Consider the following 16,995-nt stretch of genomic DNA (forward strand, 5'->3'; position numbering starts at 1 on the left):
ACAGACTTGTCTATAATTGTTCAGACACTACAATCAAAAAACCTTGATCATAGAAAGATGAAAAAAATAGTTTTTTTAGCTAAAATGTGCTTTCCTCTCATGCCATGTGTCTCTCTTCTTTGGAGGATGAGTAAAATGGATGGCTTTTCAAAATGATGTGGTCACATGACCAATTTCTTCTATGGTTTTCCAGAAACAATGTGTGGAACTACTTCCCCCCTGGCACAAATCACCCCACTCTCCCCTATATACATATTTTTATATTAAATTACTCGCCCTCATGTCGTTCCACACCTGTAAGACGTTCGTTCATCTTCAGAACACAAATTAAGATATTGCTGATGAAATCCGATGGCTCAGTGAGGCCAGCAAAAACTCTAAAGATCCATAAAGGTGCTAAAAACATATTTAAAACAGTTCATGTGGGTTCAGCGGAGCACCAAAGTCATGTGATTTCAGCAGTTTGACACGCAATCCAAACTGCTGATCCGAAACAAAAGATTCAAAGCAGTGTTTTGAATTCAGCCATGACTAGATAATGTTGAAAAGTCATTATTTTGTTTTTTTGGCACACAAAAAGTATTCTTGCCGCTTTATAATATTAAGGTAGAACCACTGAACTAAAATATGTTTTTAGTACCTTAAAGGATCTTGAGATTCAATGGCTTTGCTCTCAATGGAGGCCTCACTGAGTCATCGGATTTCATCAACAATATCTTAATTTGTGTTCCGAAAATGGTATTATGGTACTGATCCAAAAATGGATCAGTACCATGATATATATTGTGAATGTTCACAAATCACCTTAGTGAATGTGTTTGATATAGTGCATTTTCCAAAAATCCCCGTATCTGATTTGGTTCGGTTGGATATTGTAAGCCATAATATTTCTTCAGATGTGGTCATTTAAAAAAAAAATTTTTGTATCCTAACATTATATTTGCGTTTGTGGACTGTGGAGCTTTTTTTTTGTATCTATGGTGTTATTACTGTAACAGTGTGATCATTAACTTTATTGAAGGATTATAATTGACAAATGAATTAAAGACAGAAAGCTGCAGTGACTGCATATTATGTTATATAATGTTGTTCTCGTACAGCGGTTCCCAAACTTTTTGCAACACGCGCCCCTTTCTAGTGTTTGAAACCCGTCAAGCACCCCCAACACCTTACTTCAGTTAAACATCACATTTTTAATAGAAATAACTAAATACAAAAATATTCACTGTATATTAGAAAACATCAACATTTCAGTTATAAATAAAACAAATACTATTGCTTCACTCAAAAAAATGAATTGTTGGATTTAAGAAGTGTCAAGTGGTTCCACACAACTATATTGAGTAATTTGTACACAAGATGAACACATTTATTGACTTAATTTACCTTATTAAATGAACTATTTCCTCTATATAACAAACTCAACTGAATTGAGAGCAGGAATATTATATTAAACATAAGCGTATATGAGGCTCACAGCCTAAACACAGACGACACTCTTCTGCATAATGGTGAACACAACATTCAAAAACATTACTGAAACTCCTCTAAATGTCCAACATAACTGAACATTAAACACTAACATAAACTAACAACATCTTTCCCGTTACTGAAAAACACATAACACTTTAATCCCTAAATTTACTCTCCTAATGCAGTCCCTTGCAAAGCATGCTGGGAACTACGAATCCACTGCCCACATTAATTTGTGTGTTTCACTCAGCAATGTTAAGTTGACTGAACAAACACTTACTAAGTAAAGCTGACAATACTCATTTTTAGTAGAAACAATGCAGTTAAATTATGTTCATGTTCAAGTCTTTTAAGTACAAGGGTGGTTTGAGTGAAACTAACAACTGTGAAAGTTCATTTTTTTGAGTGTTCGTACCCTTTTTAGTGAGATAGATGGGCCTGAATGTTTGCACACAAATCATCAAAATGTGGGGTAACAGTTTTACTCTCAAATCATTCTCGGCATCTAGCCTGTGTCGATGTTTGGATTTCAACATTGTCAGTGCAGAAATCCTGCCTCACATATTGCAAAGGGCATCAACACTTTAAGTGCTTGTTTTGACAATCTGGATATTCCTCCAGAAATCCACCAGTGACTTATTTTTAATCACATGCTCACCTCTCAGCCTATCGTGTAATGGCAGTGACATCAGTCACAACAGTCCCTAGTCTGCCTTCTCTAAAAAAATACATTTTAATCAAGCTAAAATCTACATAGTTCCCAACAAAGGAATTGTTTAGTGTAAAACATGCTGAAGATTGGCAAACAGGCTGTCCATTAACTAAATGATTAGCTATTTCCCCACAAAAGCTGTTTAATCAGCATAATGAAGCCTCTCATCCATTGACTTCCATTCAAAAACAGCCTCCGGTCTCATTCCCTGTGTACCGCGAGGGGCGGAGCGTTAGCGTTAGCCGTTACGCTTTTTTGGCTAAAGGTTGCAGGCCTTCCAGTGGCTTTGGTAACCGCTGATAGGCCTGTATAAATGTGTCTGTGTGGACATAATATTGCTGTAACCTACAGACTATGGTGTGATTATACACCTGTTCACACTAACATTCTCTGGTTTTCCAGTTGGTGACAAATTCTGAAAATATTGCTGAAACTATATTGTCTTTTCATGGTTTCCGTTTATATATATTAAAGAAAGATACTCTGACACCACAAGCTTTAATTTTTCAATTGCACAATAAAACCAAGCATCCCAGAACACCTGAATGAGTTGAAGTAGATTATACTGATTTCATATAACAAATAAATGGGAAAATAAATAAATAACATTGTTAAAAATATGCAGCTGCCATTTCAATGATGTTGCTATGTTCTTCTGTTACCTCACCTTATGAAGATTTAAAACGGGGTCATCCCTCTGGAAATGAAGGAAATAATGTCTAAAATCAGTGGCCTAATTAAGATTTTTGCAGCCTTGTGTTATTCTCTGCCACCTGTTCTTTTGACCATGTGTGACTTGTGTACCTGGATATACAGTTATGAACACTGATGTAAACGGACAATTTATTTTGATACACATTCATTTGGCATATATTCAGGTTGATCTGGAAACTTTTTCCCTGTCATCTCAATGGCCAAAAGTGTCCCAGTCAACCTGAATTCACTGGTCATTAATGTTCATAAACATGCATGTTCTTCATGGGGTTTTAATTAGGGGCACATGAAATTTTGAAATTGAAATTTTGAAAGAAAAAAAAATGTAAACTATGTCAAAACATATATTAGAAATCCTGGAATAAAGATGGCAATATGGCCTTGATTTGCTTTTGATTAATAGATGCTTTGTATAATGTGTGATGGAGTGAACATGTGATATTGTGTGAGACATTTAATGACATTTTGTTTTTGTACAAAAAGATGGGCATGGACTTGCCAACAACAAACTTCAGCTACTGTAGCAGTCCCTTAATATATGGAAATATGACACATAAGAAAGCTATTCTCAGATCAAAAAATTACATTTTTAGTCAAAGATTTGGACATTTTAATGACTTTTTTTATTTACTTAACGTTTTGTTGTTATAAAAATGTTTTATCTTTTTACAGAGAGTGGCCATCAAATCATTAGCACAAATGCATTATTTGAATGTCTGGAATCACTGTAGTTTTTTTTAAGAAATTAATTTCACAAGGATGAAGTTTATTCAACAAGGATGAATTAAATAGATTTAAAAAAGAAAAGAAAAAGACATTTCTAATGTTACAAAAGATTTGAATACTGTTCTTCAAACTTGCTGTTCTGTGAATCATCGGGTCACGGTTTCCTGTTTTCAGCACTGATAATAGCAGCTCAGAATGATTCTTGATCATCAAATCATCATATCAGATTGATTTCTGAAGGATCATGTGACACTGAAGACTGGAGGAACAGGAATAAACAGCCATTTTAAATATATTGAAATAGAAAACAAATCACAAAATTACTGTTTTGCCTTTAATGATCAAATAAATGCAACATTGGTGAGCTTAAACATAAAGAATTTTATTAATCCTTTTGAAGAGCAATATCATATCAAAATGAACAAGAGCACAATAACAGAACTGATATCGGTCCTCAAAAACATGTACACAGGTTTATTTCAGTTGTTACAGGCAGTGATGAACTCAATGATAATAACTAATAAAATACAGAGTTTTAAAACATGGCAAAGGAAGAGCAGAACGAGCTGAACTCATTGTAGACGATAGCTGAAGGTTGTTACACAAAGTGTCTGTCGTTCAGTTACAGACGACTGCACAAATCCAGCATACTAATGAAAACATTATAAACTGTTAGCTAGAAGAAAACAACTGTAGTTTAGGCGTAAGTCAGCCGCCCGTGACGCTGAGAGTATAGTTATCTTTATGGAATAATCCACTAATGTCTGGAGATTCAGTGTGAACTAATATTCTCAGTCGCACGTGCAATCGCGCATGTCTGCCAAACTCATTCATATTCATATAAGCTCCGCCTTCAGAATAGCTGTTCTCACTGTCCAATGACAGCGCGTGTTACATTCACAGTGACAGAGGATTGGCTCTTCACACTGAGGTGAAAGCTGATTGGTTGCTCCACGTGTGTCCTGACCAATGGCGTTTTTAACTTGACTGACAAACGGATAAAGAAACGCAATTGACCTTTCGCCGGGAGTTTGATTGACAAGCGATCTAACCAATCAGAACGCCGCATCCGCCATTTTGTCCGACAAAGCAGCCAGTAGTTAAAAGATTAACCTCGGTGGAGTTAAACTTGAAAAATGGTGTGTATTGACGTCTTTCCGCGTTTGAAACAACATTCATTCTCATGTTCATGGACTAATAGGAAGAGATGATCGGTTTTTACGAGAGGTTGAGCTGAGGATCTACAGCAATCTGTCACGACCATGGTCACGACACATTGAAGAGCAAAAAAACGGTTTTTATTGTTTGAATTTCTTTAATAACTACACGGTTTGAAAGCTGGGACTTTGTTTAATATCATAAGTAGCCTAACCTGCTCTGTCTTGTCTGTTGATGTGTGGTCAGTATCCTCTTTGTTCCGCGATGTATTTTTCACTGCGTGTGGAGTGACAGCGCCACGGCTTGTCGGACAAAGCAACAGTAACTAAGGGGGGCGGGGCTCGGCGAAAGGCTAATTGGCCAATGCTTTTAAAAAGAGATTTAAAATGGTTTATTAATGTACGTTTAAAACATGAATCAAATAAACAGTTTCAAATGTGTGTATTTATTGATGCGTGTAAAAATGTCCATTTGTGTTTGAATGATTAAATTGATGAATTGATTGTTGATGTTATTTTTCAGTGGGTTAGTGGATCTAAATCTGTAAGTGTCACTCCTGCTCCTCATAACGACACCACATGACACAATATACATGAGTTCAACATTTATTACAATATTTCAACATTCACTTCATCATGTGACTCTGAGTCATTAACACACATTTATTGTGTCCTGATATTTCAGTGTTGTCATGAAGAGACTCTAGAACAGTTTCACTGATGCTCCATAATAAACCCAAAACCCAGGATAGAGTGGTTGAGTGAATGTGGTCTGGACTGTGTGGATGAGGATCATTGTGTCTCCAGAGACGCTGTAGAAGGACAGAGTTCCTGCACTGTGATCCACATACACTCCTACTCTATAGTAATTCTTCTTATTCACTCCTACTCTATAGTAATTCTTCTCATTCACTGTTCTGCTGATGATGGGCTTTACAGGGAGAACAGTCTTTATGTAATTGTATCTGAATGAGTAACTGTCAGGAGAGCAGATCAAACTCCAGGACTGATCATTAAATCCAAACAAACACTCTTCACTCTCTCCCTTCCTGCTGATGCTCTTATATGACACTGATATACACACAGCACGTCCACTCCACTCAATCTCCCAGTAACAGCGTCGATCACACACACTCTCTCTACACAACACCTGAAGATGATGATCAAATCTGTCTGGATGATCAGGATACGACTCTGGTGTGTCAGTGTTAGTAATCAGTGTGTTCCTCTCAGACAGATGGAGGTCTTTATTCACTGTGTTCAGATCCGCAGTGAGCCGATGGGAATCTGATGGAGATAAAACACATCAGAATCAGGAATCATCTTTTAATCTACACTGTAAACATGATTTCTGCTGCTTGTTAAATGAACTTCATTAAAATGAGTTAAAGCACACAATTACTGCACATTCTGTCCTGATTTAATGGAGTAAATCCACTTAAACACGTCAAACTGAAGTTGACTTCATCATTATTGGTGTTGAACGAACTGAAACTGGGCAGTTCCCAGCATGCTTTGCTCTGGTCTGGATCTATCACAGAATCTGAGGAGTTCATGTAGGATTTGTCTCAGATCTGAACTTGATTTAGGATCTTCTGGTCTCTAGTTGTGAATCTTAAAGCCTCCATCAGTTCGGTGATCGACTCTCAGGTCTGTTACCAAGAGCAGCTGCTGTGAAGAAACGCTCCAGATTCAAATGGAGGATCAAAACAGCTTTAATGAAGTTTGATCAAAGCCTGACACTGTATTTCACCAGTCTGTCATTATTCATTTCAGGGGCGCCTGAAACAACTCAGTAGGTATTATTAGTATTATTGTAATTATTGTTTTTGTTGTTACATTTATTGTATTGCCACAATTTAATATGTGAATTATTTTATCATTTAACGGATTAAACAGCGGAGCTGTGCACTCAGGTTTATGGCTGCTGTAAATGTTACCTGACACAAGATGGCGCTGTTTTCAACACTCTTGATGCTATTGTAAGAATTTAAAATATCTAAAGCTATTTTAAAATGAACAAAGACATTTGCTTTACTGTTTCAACCCCCTCTCTCTCTCTTGCTCTCTTTTTCTCTCTCTATCTCTGTCTCTCATGTAACTTTTTACACACATGTTGTGTACGATTAATGCTATATGATTTTATCATCTCATACATCTATTTTGTGATTATTGTAAGTGTAACCATAATCAGATATTGTCATTAAACCCTTTCAATTACAAATGATGTGCTAACTAGTTTTGATTTAGTATTAACATTAATGTGCTCCCTATTTCATACAATATTGTCACACTATAGCAACGCTCTCCCACATATTTTGCTGTTATAACGGCGCTTATTTCCGTCGTTGGTATAAGTTGCAGTGGGTGGTAATAGACAAGAAATGTACAGTTTTCTACCATCTTGCTGATAAAGTTTCTTTAGTCGCTCGTCAAACCTTACAGTCTGAACCCTGTAGGAGTTCCTCCCTTACACTCCCGAAACATTCAGAGAAAAGCTTCACAGATTTAAAGGGCATATTGCAGGTTAGAGCTTCAGCGATTCAATGTATAGAAAAATAATGTATGAAACAGATTTTCTTGAACAAACACGTATAAATCTTCTGGAGTCGTTTTTTGTGAGAAAATTTTACTTCCCCATCTGAAAAATGCCAAATCTGAAGTGACGTAACGGGAGGGAGCGCGATCAATATAAACTATAGGAAAACAATGGATCGCAATGACAGTTCGGACGCTGAGGAAACTGTAAATGTTTATTCATACTCGTATAACAGACCACAGCCATACAATTAGCCTGCTATGTGTTTAAGAGAGCAGGACAGGCCAGGATTAGACAGAATAACGGTCAAAAGAGACAAATTGAGCTGTTGTGTGAGGAGAAGCAGTGGAGAACAGGACAGAGACCAATTGTGCAAAAGACTACTTCATAAAGTGAAACGATGTCAGAGCATGGTTGTGCTGCCCTAGTGGGGACTCTTATTATGAAAATATGTAGCGCGAACAGACGGAAGAGAACACTGTTCATTCACCAACGGAGCGAATGACAGATTGCATCATCCGCTGCTGACGATCGGGTTTGCTCCATTCATCAGTGCTGTGGTGTGGACTATAGGTCTTCACGGGTCCAAAAATTCATACCCGAACCCGAAGAGACCCGTAAATGTGCTACACGGAACCGACCCGGCCCGACTATTATTTTGAAAGTTGGACCCGAACCCGTGCAGAACCGAGAAATGCCATAAATGTACGACCCGGACCCGTCTAAGCTGGACCCGAACCCGGCACATAGGTCTATTCCACAGCAAATTGCTATTAATAAGTCAATAAACAAGTTGCAAAAATAACGTGTTGTCTTACCTAATATTAGTAGGCTATAGCTTTCTCCCTTGTACCTGACTGTGATGCACTTGCCAGGAAAGTTCATCCGTTATTCCTCTCTTGCCGATTGAAATGCTTAATCCACTCATTATTCCAGCTTTAAAAGTTCACTTGCTGTCACGATGACAAATGCGACTTTGCAGTTTTGCATTATTTCGTTGTATCTCGAAACTCGACTCACATAATAAAATAACTTTGACTGTTTGCCCTTTTGAACTATAATAACGATTGCTTGTTCAGTGACATGGCCGCTGACGTTAGGCTAGCATTACTTATTTGCGGTCATTTCTGTGCTTTCTGAGCCGAGTCTGACCAAAACTTCAGATATAACAAGACGGCATAATGTTATTATAAAAACAGGAGAAAGAAAGTGCGCTCGCATGAGACATGCGCGTTAGCTAGAGCAACCTGAAACATAAGCATTAAGCGTCACAGAAAACATTCGTGTGATAGTTCATGTTTTGTTAAAGGTCCCGTTCTTCGTGATCCCATGTTTCAAACTTTAGTTAGTGTGTAATGTTGTTGTTAGAGTATAAATAAAATCTGTAAAATTTTAAAGCTCAAAGTTCAATGCCAAGCGAGATATTTTATTTAACAGAAGTCGCCTACATCGAACGGCCAGTTTGGACTACATCCCTCTACTTCCTTCTTTAATGACGTCACTAAAACAGTTTTTTGACTAACCTCCGCCCACAGGAATACACAAGAGTTGCGTTTGTCGCCATGTCGTCGAAACGCTGTTATTTTCATCCCGCAGTCCAATCACCGGGTCTGATTCCGGCTCAAATTGATAGGGTAAAATTAAAGACATGTTTACAATAACACTGAGCGCGTGCATCTCCACGTTATGGTAAGAGGCGTGACCTTTCCGGGCAAGATGCGCTAAACTGCTGTCGAATCACAACACAGGAACCGCTGGCACAATCAGAACTCGTTACGTATTTCTGAAGGAGGGACTTAATAGAACAAGGAAGTCATCAGCCCGTTTTTATGACAGTGGAAACAGCGGTATACAGATAAGTAAATTATGTGAAAAATACTGTTTTTTTACACGCGAAACATGAACACATGTTATATTGCACACTATAAACACAATCAAAGCTTCAAAAAACAACAAAAAACGGGACCTTTAATGATTTGAAATAGGCTATGTTATTTAAATGCGAATGTGCAAAGCTACAAGCAGTTCTTGAGATTTGAAGTTTGTTTGCATTATTGTTGCACACGATAGGAATAGTAAAACTCAATGATCACCGTTCGCTTGCATTAACTCCGCCCGCTCTGCTTCTGATGGCTGGGGTCGCTCGTGTTTTTTCACCTTATTTCCCGGCTCATACTTTACAAGTTACAAAACACGCACGGCGCTGACTGACTCCCAACATGGCCGGGTGATCTCCGAATCAGATCAGCTCGGGTATACACACAAAGTTAAACAGACCCGGGAACCGAAGTAATAGATTGGGACCCGACCCGGACCCGGCTGACCATTTAAAATATAGTCCCGAACCCGTACGGGTCCCGGGTCCTCGGGTCTCGGGTCTTCTTTGTAGACCTCTACTGTGGACCCGCATCAAAGTTGTTGTCAGTGTTGGATTGGATGTGTTTTGTGTTTGTGTGCATCCTATGGGAGTGAGTACTGTTGATTCTGTTGTGTTTGCTGATCTATGCTCATCATCAGTGATGACGCAGTTAATGTTAGACGCTGTATAATTTTTCAAGACGATGTTAACTCATCAGTGCTAGTTCTAAATCGTTTAAGTTGTCTACGATGTTCACAGTTATAATGTTTATAATGTTGCAGTAAGGCATGTAGATTAATAATGATAGTAAACGTGATGGAAGGTGTTATTTGAATTATATAAATGTGACAATGCAAGTCAGTACGCTGTTATATCACGTTTATGCATTATTGCATTATTGTATGAGGGGAGCAGCCTATAGTTGTATGTGAATGAGGATAATGTAATGATGTTGCTGACAGTTGAGTGCTGCTGTGTGTTTTGCAGATAAACCACACAAACACACGTCCTTACTGTACCATCCAAGTCTACATCAGCTGATATGTATCCAACTCATTTATGAGCAAACCCACGCAAGATAACACAGGACTCTTACTGAATGTACCTCAGGTTCTCCTCCACCGGATGTGCTCAACCTGCTCACAAGTCTTATCATTCATATTAGTCCTTGCATACTTATCTGTGGCTGTCCCAAGGCTCACACTAAGCTAAAGAGATACATTGTTCCTGGATGCCGCAAAGGAAGCCTCGTTGCTAAGTCTGCCGCGGCCCTTTCTATTTAAACGTCTATTTATTAATGTGCATGTGAAGGCTGACTTTCCCTTCTGATGTTGATATCTGCATACCAGTGATAAATAAACCAGTTCAAATTGATTCTTCGCTCTGTGGTGTTCTGACCGACACACCTAGTTCACTGCAATCCAAGCTAGCGCTAACAGCTTCAAATAGCCCTTTGCTATACCAATGTTAGCTTATAGATAGCTATGAACACTGTTCAGATCACGATATTGTACAGATTATTATCATGAATCAGGCAACAGCTATTGGTCATCTAGGAGTAACGTTATTGATTACTAATAACAGAAACTAATACGTTAATATCCGTCCACACTGATATTATGTGATATAGCGCTTTCTCATCATGACTGATTTGGTAATGTTAGCAAATGAAATAAAACACACACAAAAAAACAAGACTCAAGGCCTTTGCACACTGAGTCCGAAATTTTCGCATGCGTTTTTTCGTATTCGCAATCCTAAAAATTCGTCACGCACAGAGACCTTGCACACTGAGTCCGATGCGTAAAAAATAATGCGTTGCGAAAAAATCGCAAAACAAATCGCAAAACAATACAAAATGAAGTCTTCAAGCAGTGAGCACGATTGTCGTCTCTCTTCTTAAAAAGAGAAAAAGAAAGAGGAAATATTGGGTCCATTCAATCCCGAGATTGCATAGAAAGAAAGGAGAATTCACCTCATCAAGGAGCTGCGGGATCATCCGAGCGTTTCAAAGTTTACTTAAGGATGTCAGTGGCTCAGTTTGATGCTTTACTACTGGCACAATTTATATTAAATTTATATTCGGTCTCTTTGTATTCCTCACGTTGTTTGTCATTCAGTGCTGCTGCTTTGTGCTGAAGACGACGTGGATCAACTTGTCAGATGGCATTCTGGATTTTTGCGTTCGCATACGGTGGCTCTGAATTGTCAAAACGTCTCTCAAAATGCGTGCCACGGATGCGAAAAACGCAGAAAATCGAACCTGATCCGAATATTTTTTTGACGGACGAAAGTTTCGGAGGCAGTTTGCAAACGTGATTGACATAACGTGAGGTCGAATTTAATTTTTAACGTGCGAAAGTTTCGCATGCGAATTTCGGACTCAGTGTGCAATGACCTTCACGGTGCACAATTCATGTGTTCATCTCTGACGGATCCGTGATCATGTGTCCCGCCGGCGGCCGAACATAAGTAGTGTTACTGTATGTGTTTCATGTTATCCTTTATTCATTAATTCTGTGTTATGAGTTTATTCCGTGCTCGATGTCCTGACAGGCTGGAGTTTGTGCAACATCCACAATCACAATAATTTACCATGACGAACACAAAAACTACAGAAAACACACTGATTCACGACCGCTGTCACTGAATATCAATCTACTCTGCACTGAATCAACACAGAGCTCAGCGATCGACTCCCTCTTGTGACGTAAAATGACGCGACGCTGAAAAAAAAGCGGTTTTTACAGAGACCGTCACTTTATCTGCTAAATTTGTGCCCTTATGTCCTGCAAAACATTTTTAAACCCTGCAGTACCTTGTATTTTTGTACAAGGTTATATATTCATCTCGAAAAAAAAGTTTACCCTGCAATATGCACTTTAAGAGCTCATTTCTCCATCCCTACTCTAGTTTAGGCCTTTTGCAAATGTTTCAATCAAGTTTAGCTGTTTTAGAGAGCGTTTAAACATGTTGAGCTTGTTTTGTTAAATCTGTAATGTCATTTTTTATGTGTGGAAAATGCGACGAAACTAAACTATCCAATCAGATGCATCCAGCCATGCACACACATACACACTTTTGACTACAACACACACCTTTATTTATTCTCATTCTCTCTTAATGTGTCATGAGTGTACGCAAATAGATTTTAATAATTTAAAAATGATGTAAAAAAATAAAAACGGCATTAATTAGCGCCTCTCAGTGCGTACAGCTGCAGGCGCCACTGCATCATGTGACCCTTACAAAGCTGGATGTTGGTATTCAGATACTCAGACGTTCAGCCACAAATCTTTTCATCATTTATTATTTAAAGCGTTATTAAAGTGAAAGCCATTAGAATAATTTAACACCACAGTGTGTGTTACTGGTTCACAGGGAGTGTGTTTCTATAAACACATTTTGATTTCAGTTTTTGTCTTGTGATGATTCAAGGCGAGTAATTAGAAACCTTTATTTCTTCAGATATGAATCAAGTGCTGATTCAGCTGTAAAGACTATAAAGTCATTACTTAAATCAATGTTAGTTTAATGTGTTCAATAAGAGTGTAGGGGTCAAAGTTCATCATGCTGAATTCAACCATAAAGCATCATAAAGCACAACTGTGTCATCATTCAGTTCAGTTCAGTTCAGTTCAGTGAAATCACTGAATGATCCTCAAAGTTCATCAATGATCAGCTTCATTCAGCTGTGAGCAGCTCTACAGAAAGAAACTGTGTCATCATTCAGCTCAGTTCAGAGTTCATTCAGTTCAAGATCAGGACTGATGGAGTTCATCAGTTATCAATCAAACCTGAATAAGCTCTTATGAAGCGTCACTGATATCACTCAGATCAATATAAGAGTCTTTTAAACTCCAGCCGAGCTCAAGATCACAGTGGCATTGAGAAAAAGATGCTCTGATGCTGGTTTAAGAGTCAAAAGTGATGCTGAAGATGTTCCTGAAACTCAACTATAGTGAGAAATCTCTCAAAGCCTCCTAAAGAGTGTGTGTGTTACTGCCCCCTAGAGGAACATGATGAAGCTGATCTGACTGAGACTGATACTCAAACATTAACACATTCATACAGTGTTCAATCTCATCTTCACAGGGAGTGTCTTGATACTTGCACCTGAAAGATCATCTACATTCATATATTTATGTTGTTTGTAACTCAGGATTAACCCTAAACCATGTGACGTGAGTGACACAAACATTTGAGAGGCTGTGGGGAGAGGCAGGGGAAGTTTGGCTCTCATTTCTCGGTTTCATGTTGAAAGTTGTGAATATTTAGATATATTGACTTTGTTCATAAATGTGTTCATCTTACGTGCAGCATTTAAAACAGCATGAAGTGTGAAATCTACTGACCTTCTGATAAAAGTTGATATATTTCACATATTTACCATATCTGGAGGGGACTTACATGTTTAAAAGCTGTTGTTGAGTGTTATCTTATTACGTTTCTGTTGAAGTTTCATGAATTTAAAATGATTAGCCTGTAAATGTTTGTTTCACCCGCGATTACGACATAATAGCGTGCTTAAAGTGTCATGAAACCCCAGAACACATTTTGAGCTGTGAACAGATATGTATAGGCTGTGCATCATTGAAAACACTAAAGCTACTCATTAATTTCATTTATCATTTAAAATGAGTTATTTTTGCATTTTTCAGAGCGATTTCTGTCTTCCGGTTTGAAAAGCAAAGTCGCAGCAACGTCACAAAATCTGACGTCATCGTGTGCTACCGGAGTTACGAGATTTTCGGTTTCGGGGGGGGGGGTTGTTCAAGATGGCGTCCTGCTAAAGCCCCAGGTATACTTCACTTTCCGCGCCCGGACGCGTCACGCGCGCAGTCATGTCCGCGCGTCTTTCAAAGTATACTACACCACGGATGCGCGCGGATGACCGCGTTCGTCACATGCGCAGTACAGTTTTTTTCTATGCTCTACTTGACATCGGAGAGCAGCACCGTCGTGTCATCAACGTGACATTCACTGGGCATGATCGGAGAAGAAAAGAAGTGCATCCTTTTCCATATTTTACTTATCCCCCTCCATGAATTTGCCGCTCTAAACACGTCTTTGTACTCTTTAAACATGAATTGTACAAATGTGGTTACTTTCTAATCTCTTCGCACAAACGCTGGTCAAGTTCGCTGTCCATTGTCGTGTTTTTCTCTTTTTTCAAGCGTGTTTTTAAACCGGTCTTTTCACACTCTTCTTTGACGGCTGAACACTGTGCTCAATACTGTGCGTACTGCCACCTAGTGGACCCTTCTATACTGCTTGCGCATGCGCTGTTGCACGCGGACTGTCCGCGTGGTCTCGAAATTTGGCCTGCACGCGGCCAGGGTGTGCGGCCAGCCGCGAGCCCTCCGCATGACGAAAATTACGTCATGCAGACGGTGCACAAACGCGGACGGCCGAAGTATACCCGGGGCTTAAGTTTGCTTTATCGTGCTCTGCTGACAAATCTACTTTTAACAGCCAAATTACACTACTTATATCTCTGATACATTTATTAGTTTCTATAAATACCTCATAGTGCTCCCCGAGATTGTAAATATGAAGTCTGTCGCAGATAAAAGGAAAGAAAAAGAGATGTTGCGCGCTGCACGTGTATCTGATAACGTGAACCATCACAGCTATGCGTCTCCCGGTGAGATCCTCTTATCTACTTCGTTTCCAGAGAGCCCTGGTAAGCCCCCTACAGAGAAAGGTAAAGCAGAAGACGACGCCGTGATTTCCACTCTCTCTCAGCTGATAAATAATCGTTCGGACGCCCTGGAGAATATGGTGGGGGACAACGCTCTTAAGATATAAGGACTAAAAAAAACTGGACTTTGTATGTGCTGAGCTGAATGATATTAAGGGTAAGGTTGGCCATGTTGAAACTAGACTAAATACCGAGGAAAAGAAGATGGAACTTCTGCGAAAAAAGAATTGCAGATTTGGAAAGATACTCTCGCCGCTGGAACCTGCGTTTACATGGAGTACCTGAAAAAGAAAGTGAAAATGTCAGAGCCGAATCTATCAGCATTTGTGCAGCCACCTTTCCAGAGGAGGGCAAGACCCTTCCAGATAAGATTGATACTGTCCACCGCGTTGGAAAGAGACTTCCCAATTCTTCAAGGCCGCGTGCGATCATTATCCAGTTTTCCTCACGCGTGACGAGAGATGGTGTGTGGAGAGCGGCGAAATCGTCAGAGTTTCTGCGGGCGAACAAACTTCGGTTTACTGAGGATCTCACTGCTTTTGACCGAGAAAGGAGGCAGCTGCTATGGCCGGCTGTTGAGAAGGCCCGCAAGGAAGGGAAAAGGGCGCATTTTGTGGGTCATCGTGCATTCGTCGAAAGGCTCTGAAATTAACCCTATGTAAGTCGGCCAACGGACTTACATAGGATCGGCTTTTTTTAGCTCTACCTTTTATTGTGGAGCAGGACACATTTGAAGGCTGAAAATTTACCTGACTTGACCTTGTTGTCAGCTGCTTTAGCATTTTCCACTTTTCCACAAGTAAGCTTCTTATTCGCTGTTCATTGTTCAGAGTTCTATTTTTATTAGGGCCCGAGCACCGATGGTGTGAGGACCTTATTGAAATTGCTCAGCCAATTATTCTTCTTCTCCAAAATGAATCGCATTTTTGAGGGCCTAAACGTTCTCAAAAACTCATGAAACTTTGCACACACGTCAGAAGTGGTGAAAATTTACATCTGATATGGGTTTCAGAATTAGGTGTGGCAAAATGGCTCGATAGCGCCACCTACAAAATTTCAATTAAGCGCCCTTCGTGCTACATTTCACGTACAGTTATGAAATTCGGTAGACAGATGTAACAGCCCTATACCTACAAAAAAGCCCCTGGGTGCAAAGTTTGTAAACCCAACAGGAAGTGAGATATTCTGAATTTTCTCTACAAAATTTTGGCAGTTTTTGCCATTTCCACATGTTGTACTTTAACGAACTCCTCCTAGAGCTTTAATCAGAATCAATGTCATATTTGGTCAGTCTAATCTAAAGGCCTTTGAGACGTTAAATTGCGAAGATCTAGAGTTTTCGCTGAAGGGCGTGTCCGTGGCGGCCTGGCAAAGTTCGATGTTTCGCCATGAAACAGGAAGTTGTTGTAACTCAGACAAACAATGTCCGATCTGCCCCAAACTTCACATGTTTTATTAGAGTCCTGGCCTGAAGACATCTCTATGGCAATATTCAGTTACAGTCATAGCGCCACCTGGGGGCAACAGGAAATTACATGTTTTACACTGTGATTAACTTCCTCATAGAGATTAAACCAGATCAACATCATATATGGTCAGTCTAATCTTAAGGCCTTTGAGATGTTAAATTGCAAAGATCTTGAGTTTTCGTTGAAGGGCGTGTCCGTGGCGGACTGACAAAGTCTGATGTTTCGCCATGTAAGGTGAATCACTTTTTTGAGGGCCGAAACATACTCGAAAACTCGTGAAACTTTGCAGATGCGTCAGAAGTGGTGAAAATTTACGTCTGATATGGGTTTCAGAATTAAGTGTGGCAAAATGGCTCGATAGAGCCACCTAAAAAATTTCAACTAAGTGCCCCTGACACTACGTTTCACGTACAGGTATGAAATTTGGTACACACATCTAACAGCTCAATACCTACAGAAAAGTCTCTTGGAGTGAAATCTGAAAACCAACAGGAAGTCAGATATTTTGAATTTTCTTTGCAAAATGTGTGCAGTGTTTGCCATTTCCAGACGTTGTACTTTAACAAACTCCTCCTAGAGCTTTAATCAGATCAACATCATATTTGGTCAGTCTAATCTAAAGGCCTTTGTGACGTTAAATTGC

At 39.3% G+C, this 16,995-nt stretch overlaps 1 protein-coding gene across 1 annotated transcript in view; it reads right to left on the bottom strand.

Annotated features, from left to right (window-relative positions):
- Nucleotides 1-5,216: 5,216 nt before the first annotated feature.
- Nucleotides 5,217-16,995, bottom strand: part of LOC125243497 (NACHT, LRR and PYD domains-containing protein 3-like) — a 69,480-nt gene continuing 57,701 nt past the window's right edge. The window contains exon 11 of the mRNA XM_048153208.1: nucleotides 5,217-6,069. Coding sequence (XP_048009165.1) covers nucleotides 5,486-6,069 — 584 coding nt within the window. The 3' untranslated portion in view covers nucleotides 5,217-5,485. The remainder of the gene's footprint in view (nucleotides 6,070-16,995) is intronic.

This window comes from Megalobrama amblycephala, linkage group LG13, assembly GCF_018812025.1.
Source record: "Megalobrama amblycephala isolate DHTTF-2021 linkage group LG13, ASM1881202v1, whole genome shotgun sequence".
NCBI lineage: Eukaryota > Metazoa > Chordata > Actinopteri > Cypriniformes > Xenocyprididae > Megalobrama > Megalobrama amblycephala.